We start from the raw sequence: 7,887 nt of genomic DNA on the forward strand, positions 1-7,887 counted from the left end.
GGAGCATCAGACACGAGTGGAAACCAGCTCTGATTTTTAGAATCACAGGATGGTTTCATTTCAAAGAGATCTAAGAGCTCATCTTGTTCCACCCCCTGCTATGGGCAGGGACACCTCCCACTAGCCCAGGTTGCTCCAAGCCCCGTCCAACCTGATCTTGGACACTTCCAGGGATGGGGCAGCCACAGCTGCTCTGGGAAACCTGTGCCAGGGCCTCCCCACTGTCACAGCCAAGAATTCCTTCCCAGTCTCCCATCTAACCCTGCCCTCTGGCAATGGGAAGCCATTCCCTCTTGTCCTGGCCCTCCAGACCCTTGCCTAAAGTCCCTCTCCAGCTCTCCTGGAGAGAGAATACCAGAAGTACCCGAAGGTCTAAGGTCTCCCTGGAGCCTTCGGTTCTCCAATTCTGATTTGTCTTAAACCCTTCCTCACATTCCCTCCTGGCCCTGGACAAGAGCCCAAGCTGTGCTCTGGGGATCTCAGTGTCTGGGTTGCCACCTTCTCTCCTTTCCCTCACATCCCAGTGTGAGCCAGTCCTGACTCCCAGGACATGGGACTGCTGTCCCCCAGCCTTGTCCTTGCCTGTCCCCCCAGGACTGAGCTGTGCTGCTCCGCCTGCACTGGTTTCTACCGCTGGGTGATGGTGCTGGTGACCGGCGGCATCGCCGTGGCTGCCGTGGCCACGCTTTGCTGCATCATGGTGTGGCCCATCCGCGTCCGCTACCGTGAGTGGGGCCGGGGACTGAGGGGGGCCCACACAGGGCTGGGGGCACAGGGAGCCCCGTGGCCAGTGCCAGCCTGGGCTAAAGCCAGAGTATCTTTGCAGATGGCCCCAGTTGTGATCACCCTGTTGTGACCGGGCTGGCTGCGGCCACGCTCACGGGGGGACCCTCATGGTAGGACATGGGGCAGGGCCACTGTTCCGCTTCTGCTGCTGCTGCTGCCCCAGAGCGGGGGCTGTGTCTGCCTGCTGTGCCCTCCTGGGGGGCAGAGCCCCCAGCCTGGCAGAACCACCCTGCCCAGCCCAGCCATGGCCATTCTGGGGCCCGGAGGGGCGGTGGGAGCAGCTCTGTGTGCTGGCAGCAAACGTGGGAGACATTTGGGGAGACGTGTGGGGCTAGGGTGACCTTTGCCAGGCCAGGGACCCCGACACCCGTGGTGCTGTCAGCTGTGTGCCAGTGCCTTGCTCAGGGGTGGGGGGACAGGACGGACCCGTTGTGCTGTTTGAGGATGTACCAGGTCAGGCCCCTGGTGCCAGTGGCAGGAGAGTCCAGAGGCCAGGCCAGCACGTGGCAGGTCACGCTGTGCTGCCATGGCTCCTGACCTGTAGCTCCCTCCCTTCCCTACAGGTGCTGTCGGGCTGCAGGGGCTGAGCGGAGCTGGGACCCCCGACACCGGGACTGAGAACACAGAGGGAGGGGGCCAGAGCGGCACTGTCAACTGAGCCATGGGGCCATGTCCTCGGCCACCGTGTCCTCAGGGCCATGTCCCCGGCCAGCACGTCCTTAGGGCCATGTCCTCGGCCACCGCGGTGCCACACTCCGAGTCTGGAAGGTCCCCCACGCTGGGGGACACCAGGCTCTGGGGAGGGGAGTGACTGAGCCCCGCCCTGTCTCCTTGCACTGGACTCATGTCCCCACAGCCTGTCCCCCCGGGGCCGATGAAGGATGTCCCTGGTGAGGGTGTCACTGGTGCAGGACATCACCTGCCACCTACACACCGAACACTGGAAGGGCCTGGGCTGGGCCGGGGCAGCCCCAGCTCACGGGGTGGGGGCTGGCCTGAGGTTTTAACCTGCTTTTGTAAGGTCAGTACGTACAAACCGCACTTTATAAAGGAGGAGGAAAAGGAGAGGAAAACTCAACAACAGCAGCGCCGACGCCCCTGGGCTGGGGGTGGTCTCGGCCCTGGGGACCCCGGGGGTGGGGCAGGAGCGGGTTTGGGGTTTGGGGGGTTCCCCAGCGCTGATCCCGCGGGGAGGGGGCGCCGGGGGGGGTGCAAGATGGCCGCCCTCAACAAACATGGCGGCGCGCCCGCACACAAAATGGCGGCCACGGAGCGGCGCTGGAGAGACCGGATTGGCTCGTGTGCCACTGTCCCCCCCCCCCCGGGGCAGAGCAACCAATGAAGGCGGATCTTGGGGCGGTGGGGGCGGGGCGTGTAGCTGGCAATACGTGGAGTGTGTGCGCATGCGCGCTTGTGCGCATATGTGTGCACGTGTGTGTGCATGTGTTCACTCGTGTGTGCACGTGTGTGTGCGCGCATATGCACCTGTGTGTGTCTCTGTGCCAGTACATGTATGTGTATGTTTGTGTGCATGTGTGTGCTCATATATGTGTTCGTGTGCCCATGTGTGTGCAGGGTTGTGCTGTGTGTGAACACTGCGAGCAGGGGCTGGGGGAAGGGGCCTGTGCGCAGCCCTGTGACATGGTTTGGGTTGTTCCACCCCTGCCATGGGCAGGGACACCTCCCACTAGCCCAGGGTGCTCCAAGCCCTGTCCAGCCTGCCCTTGGACACTTCCAGGGATCCAGGGGCAGCCACAGCTGCTCTGGGAAACCTGTGCCAGGGCCTCCCCACCCTCACAGCCAAGAATTCCTTCCCAATATCCCATGTCACCCTGCCCTCTGGCAGTGGGAAGCCATTCTCCCTTATCCTGTCCCAAGTGCCTCTCCAGCTCTCCTGGAGCCCCTTTAGGCTCTGGAAGGGGATCTCAGTTCTCCCCAGAGCATTCCCTTCTCCAGCTGACCGCCCTCCAGCTCTCCCAGCCTGGCTCCATGGATCGGGGTCTCCAGGGCCCCTCTATCTGCCCTGTGCTGGGTGGACACCCCAGGGATGGGTCTGTCATGGAGCCGCTGCCGGGAGGGATGGGGGCTGGTGTGGCAGTGTCGGTGTGTGCACACCAGGACACAGTGTGGGTGTGAGTGGAGGGTGAGCAGTTTGGGAAGGGGGCTGGGAGGTTGTGACAGGGTGTGTCAGACCCTGTCAGCTGGTGACACAGCGTGTGTGGGACACTGAACGGGGTCTTGGGGGATGAAGGGAGGGCGCGGGGTGCAGCCCCCTGGCCACGCTGTCACCTACATCGGACTGTCCCGGGGCCGTCCCTGGTTTATGGTTGTTCCCGCAGCCGCACGGGTTGTGGGAAGGGCGTTTCCAGCCCCGGTCCAGAGAGCAGCGGCTGAGCTGGGCTGGGTCCCATGGCCTTGGCACCTGCCCCAGTGCCCGAGGGGGGTGAGGACCTGGCTCTGCTTGGCCTCACCCCCACCCCACTTTCCTCTGGGGGTCGCCTGTTGCACAGCAGAGACCCCCGAGGTGAGTGGCAGACCCACCCTGCAGCACTGCCTGGGCTTGGGGGGACAAGGAGCGGGCACCGGGCAGGCAATGCTGTGGGGTGCCATAGGATTGTGGGGTGTCCATAGAATGCCAAAACGCCACAGGACTGCAGGTTGTGCTGCTCCGACTGTCAGCACTACCTGGGAGGGGGATGCATTTGCAGCTCGTTTTTGGGGCAGCTGAGACCCTCCCTGCACACACCCTGCCCCGAGGGCTGGGTCACAGAGGTGCCCGTGGAGCTCCCGCCCTCGGGGTCCCCACTCGGGGCAGTGCAGGGGGGAGACAGGGGACAGGCGGGGGACACGAGACGGCCCCGCGCCGAGGGTCTCAAACCCCCGGCACCTCCCGGTCCAGGGGAGACAGCAGGACAGAGGGACACGGGGATAGCCGGGGGACACTGGACAACCGAGGACACCGGACAGCCTGTGGACGTGGGACAGCCAGCCCTGGGGATGCTCCCATCCCCTCCCCGGCCGGGGTCCTGCTCCGTGCTTCTCCCTGGCCGGGGCACCCCCGGGGTGGGCAGAGCTCCAGCTTCGGGGAAAGAACACCCGGTGCCCCTTCCCACCGCCCCGGCTGCCCGTGGGGGTCCCACCCAGTGCCGGGGTGGTCCCGTGCACAACCCCTCGGTGCCGGGGGCTGCGGGCAGGGTGGTTCGACAAGTCCCGCAGCCCCCCGGGAGCCGAACTGGTGGTCACGCCGTGCAGCCTCCGGGTTCCTCGGGCTGGGCTGCCCCGGCCGCTCCCTTCGAACCTGCCGCGGCCGCCCGGCCCCGCCCGCTGCCCTTCCGAGGAGGAGGAGGAGAAGGAGAAGGAGGTGGCAGCGGCCGCGGAGCAGGAACGGAGCTGAAAGGAGCGGGACAGCCCCGACGGGACGGGACGGGGGTCTCGGTAGTGCCAACCAGCAGGTACCGAGCGGGGCGGGCACGGGGTGCCCGGGACGGGGCTCTGTGGCCGCGCGTGGGTCCGGGACCGGAGCCGCCTCCCCGTCCCCTCCGGAGCCAGCCCGGCCACATCCCCCCCGCACCCAGCACCGTCCGTGGCCCAGGGCCGGCACCCCCCGCGCCGAAGGTCTCAAACCCTCGGTACTTCTCGGTCCAGGTGTCACCACCCCCAGCAGCTCCTGGTCCGGAGGTCACCAGCCCCGTCACCCGCGGCCCCCGCTGCCCTCGGGGGTCGCAGCCCGCACATGCCACCGTGGGGCGGGCCAGGAGCTCATGCGACCGGGTGAGTTCTGCTGTCGGGGTCCCAGCAGGGCCTGAGCCCCGGCAGAGGGACGGGCTGGTGACACTGGGAGCTGCCGCGCTGCAGAGACGGCCCGTCCCCACAACCTGCCCCCTGTCCCCCAGCCGTCGGGCTCGTCTCTCATGCCGGGGAAGCTGAGGCGCAGCGGCCGGGGGGAGCTGGGGGAGAAGCAGTGGCAGAGCCTGGAGGAGACGGGAAGCGCCCGACTGGGGCAGCCCAAGCTCTTCAGGTGGGTGCTGCACCTCGAGGGTGTACCTGCACCCCAGCCCTACCTCCCGCCGGGGCTGTGCCCCCGGGGTCACCCCCACCTGCTGCTCCCTTCCAGATCCAGGACTTATGACCCCCCCTTCAAGGACACAGGGCAGGCGGCCACAGGCGGGGAGGGACCCCCATCCCCCGCGGTGAGTCTCGGGGTGCCGGGGCCGAGGAGGGGGACCCAAACCCCGGCCCCAGTGCCGTGGTCCCGACCCGATGCTCTCTGAGGGGGGGGCCGAGGGAGAGGGCAGAGGCGGTGACAAAGCAGGGGGGCTCTGGGATGCCCCTGAGCACCCCCCGATACCGACCCCCACCCCGACCTCCCGCAGCTGAGCAAACGGGACAGCAGCTACCGCCGGGCCTTCGGGGAGCTCGCCGGGAGGGACGCGCTGCTGGGCTGCTTCCCGTGCGCCTGGCAGAGAGAGGTGCCCTACCACGGCCGCCTCTACGTGTCCTCCCGACACGTCTGCTTCCACTCCAGCCTCCTGCTCAAGGACATCAAGGTGGGCTGGGGTCGGGGCTGTGGCGGGGTCGCGGGTGGCAGCTGGGGACACGGTGACACTGGTGACACTGCCCGTCCCCCCCGGCCCAGGCCGTGGTCCCCGTCGCCTCCATCTCAGCCCTCAAAAAGACCAACACGGCGCTGCTGGTGCCCAACGCGCTCAGCATCCGCACGGCCCAGGGGCAGAAGGTGAGAGCGGGGGCGGTGCTGGGGGGGGGGCGGCTCCGCCTGGGGCTGTTTGGGGTGTCCGGGTCCCGGGAGGCCCTGGGCTGTGACCGAGGGAGCAGCTCCGGTGCAAAGCCCCTTCCCCGCTCCCCGGCAGTTCCTCTTCGTGTCGCTGCGCCAGCGAGAGGCCACGTACCAGCTCCTGAGGTCGGTCTGCAAACAGCTGCAGGTACGCGGGGCTGGGTGGGGGGAGCTCCGTCCATCCACTGCAGGGCACCTCCCTTCATCTCTCCTTGTCCAGGACGGCGGCCAGAGCCCTCGGGACTCGGTGAACAACGAGGAAACCCTTGAGAAGACTCTGGTAAGGCTGGGGAACGGCGGGCCTGCGTGCAGGTGGATGCAGCAGAGGGAGGGGTGGTCCCAGTCCCAGCCCCCTGGCTGGGGTGGGCTGGGGGCAGTGGCCCCTGGGAAGGCTTCTGGGGGGAAGTGTGGAGTGGAAAAGCCCCAGCCCGGGGCAGAGCAGGCCTCAGGACCCCCAGAGCTCTCTCCTCATGAGTGTCATCAGGTCCTGCCCATGTCCCCATGGCCGTGGGGTGGGTGCCTTGGGGACACACACCATGGTTGGGGCTTTTCCTCTTCCAGACCTCGAGCCAGTCAGACCTGGAGCAGAGCACCCCAGAGCCCAACAGCCTCCACGAGTCCCTGGGTGAGCAGCCACCCTGGTGCATGGTTCCAGCCCTGCTTGTGTCCTCACCCACGTCCCTGCCCTGCTGGCCCCTCTGGGCTCTGCTCCCCCTCCTGGGACACACACGGTCTGGGGGGACCACACAGCCCTCGGCCTCCTGACCAGCATCTCCTGCAGCAGCAGGGAGTGCAGGATTAGCTCTCTGTATGCTCCTGGGACCCCCAGTCCTCTCCCTGGGACACTCATGAATGGCTCCTGGTCACCCACAGATGAACAAAGCCCGAGGCCAAGGGAAGCAGAGGAGGAGGATGACAAGGCAGCCCTGCTGACTCCCAGCAGCAGCGAACGGGTGCCCTTGGCAGGGACACGCAGCCTCTGGGGTGGGTCAGGGGGCTTGGGGAGGGAGGTGCTGCTGGGACTTCAGCTCTGGCAGAGCCCACCATGGGGTCTCAGAGGCACTGACACTGCCTTGTCCTGGCAGGGGAACCCCACACCACGCTCTGGGCCTGGGCTGCTGCACTCCGGTCCCGGTTGAACCCCCAACTGAGCCCTCTCAACATCATCATCACCATCTACCTGCTGCTGTGAGTCCCCAGAACCTGCTCAAACACCTTGGGGCTTCAGGACACCCCCAGTCCTCATCCCCCTTGGCAGCCCCGGGTTCCTCTACTCCCCCCTTGGACACCCGTCCCCAGGGCGAGCACACAAGAGCCTGGCTGTGGCACTGCTTGAGCCCTGTGCCCCCCACTGTGCCCCCCCGGGTGACACTGGCTGTCCCCCAGCATGGTGGCCTTGCTGGTGTCCTCGGGGTACATCGGGCTGCGCATCGCTGAGCTGGAGCAGCAGTTGGCATTGGCAGGGGCTCAGCCACGCCCCAACCCACCACAGCAGTGAGTGACCGGGGTGGGGGGCCCTTTGTGCCCAGCAGAGACCCCCCTCAGTCTGCCTCCCCCTGCCCAGGTACAAGACAACGTGAGGCCAGTGAGGACCCGCCCTCACTGGTGCCCTGGACAGGGAGCACAGGGGCTGCCCCAACCCCTTCCTCTGCCTCTCAGGGGGCTCCATCACCAAGTGCCTTCCAGCCCCCCACGGTGCCTGGGAAGCCCAGAGGGGGTGTGGGGCTCCATCTCACTCCCCCTGTGTCTCCCACCCTGAGCAGCAGCAGGAGGGAACCCAGGGAGTCCCAGGGGAACAAAGAGCAGCACACGGGGAGGGGTTGGGGCCACCCCCTACCCAGCCCTCCCTGCCCAGCAGGGGCAGGCAGAGGGGCCTGGGCCCAGGCAGTGCAGGGGCAAAGAGAACAAACTATTTTCTTAATAAAAATTAATAAAACCTTTATTAATATTTATTATCTGCTGGGTCAGATGCCACAGGACAAGCAGCAACCAGTCCCCCCAGTCCCCTGCTCCCCAAAATAGGCCAGGACGCAGCAGGACCAGGAGCTTTGGCTGGTGGGGGGAGGCAGCTCCAGGTGCTGATGTCCTGGGGGTCCAGGGAGCAGCAGAAGACCCTGAGCAGCCCCCAGGTGCAGGTGACAACAGGGAACAGAGGGGAAGGGGGTGGTGTAGCAGGGAGCCCCAGGGCCCTGCAGCCAACCAGGTCCCCAGCTCCTACCCTGCCCCAGGACAGGGCCCACCTGCCAGAGGAAGGGGCTGCAGGAGATGCAGGGATCCAGGCACATGGTGGGGACAATGGGATCCCACAG

General features: G+C 66.6%; 2 protein-coding genes across 4 annotated transcripts in view; both read left to right on the top strand.

Annotated features, from left to right (window-relative positions):
- Window positions 1-1,851, top strand: part of MFSD12 (major facilitator superfamily domain containing 12) — an 11,501-nt gene extending 9,650 nt beyond the window's left edge. The window contains exons 8-9 of the mRNA XM_027668398.1: window positions 595-725; window positions 1,350-1,851. Of these exons, the coding sequence (XP_027524199.1) occupies window positions 595-725; window positions 1,350-1,444 (226 nt within the window). The 3' untranslated portion in view covers window positions 1,445-1,851. The remainder of the gene's footprint in view (window positions 1-594; window positions 726-1,349) is intronic.
- A 2,365-nt stretch (window positions 1,852-4,216) lies between these two features.
- On the top strand, window positions 4,217-7,520 carry LOC113959380 (GRAM domain-containing protein 2A-like). 3 transcript variants are annotated; one of them, XM_027668370.1, is made up of 12 exons: window positions 4,217-4,238; window positions 4,432-4,557; window positions 4,680-4,804; window positions 4,901-4,976; window positions 5,160-5,333; window positions 5,423-5,521; window positions 5,655-5,726; window positions 5,799-5,858; window positions 6,140-6,203; window positions 6,452-6,566; window positions 6,664-6,766; window positions 6,965-7,520. In XM_027668370.1, the coding sequence occupies exons 3-12, from the start codon at window positions 4,698-4,700 to the stop codon at window positions 7,013-7,015; spliced, it is 921 nt and encodes a 306-aa protein (XP_027524171.1). In that variant the 5' UTR covers window positions 4,217-4,238; window positions 4,432-4,557; window positions 4,680-4,697; the 3' UTR covers window positions 7,016-7,520. The 3 variants fall into 3 exon arrangements, with proteins under 3 accessions (XP_027524171.1, XP_027524170.1, XP_027524172.1); XM_027668369.1 differs by having other exon boundaries at window positions 6,452-6,562; XM_027668371.1 differs by lacking the exon at window positions 6,452-6,566.
- Window positions 7,521-7,887: the final 367 nt, after the last annotated feature.

Source organism: Corapipo altera, unplaced genomic scaffold (assembly GCF_003945725.1).
Source record: "Corapipo altera isolate COAL_440 unplaced genomic scaffold, ASM394572v1 231, whole genome shotgun sequence".
Lineage (NCBI taxonomy): Eukaryota > Metazoa > Chordata > Aves > Passeriformes > Pipridae > Corapipo > Corapipo altera.

Coding starts and splice junctions, on each gene's coding strand:
- LOC113959380 (XM_027668369.1), top strand. CDS start 4,698: ATGCCGGGGAAGCTGAGGCGCAGCGGCCGGGGGGAGCTGGGGGAGAAG. Junction 5,727..5,798: donor CGGTCTGCAAACAGCTGCAG/GTACGCGGGGCT, acceptor CTCCTTGTCCAG/GACGGCGGCCAGAGCCCTCG. Junction 5,859..6,139: donor AAACCCTTGAGAAGACTCTG/GTAAGGCTGGGG, acceptor TTCCTCTTCCAG/ACCTCGAGCCAGTCAGACCT.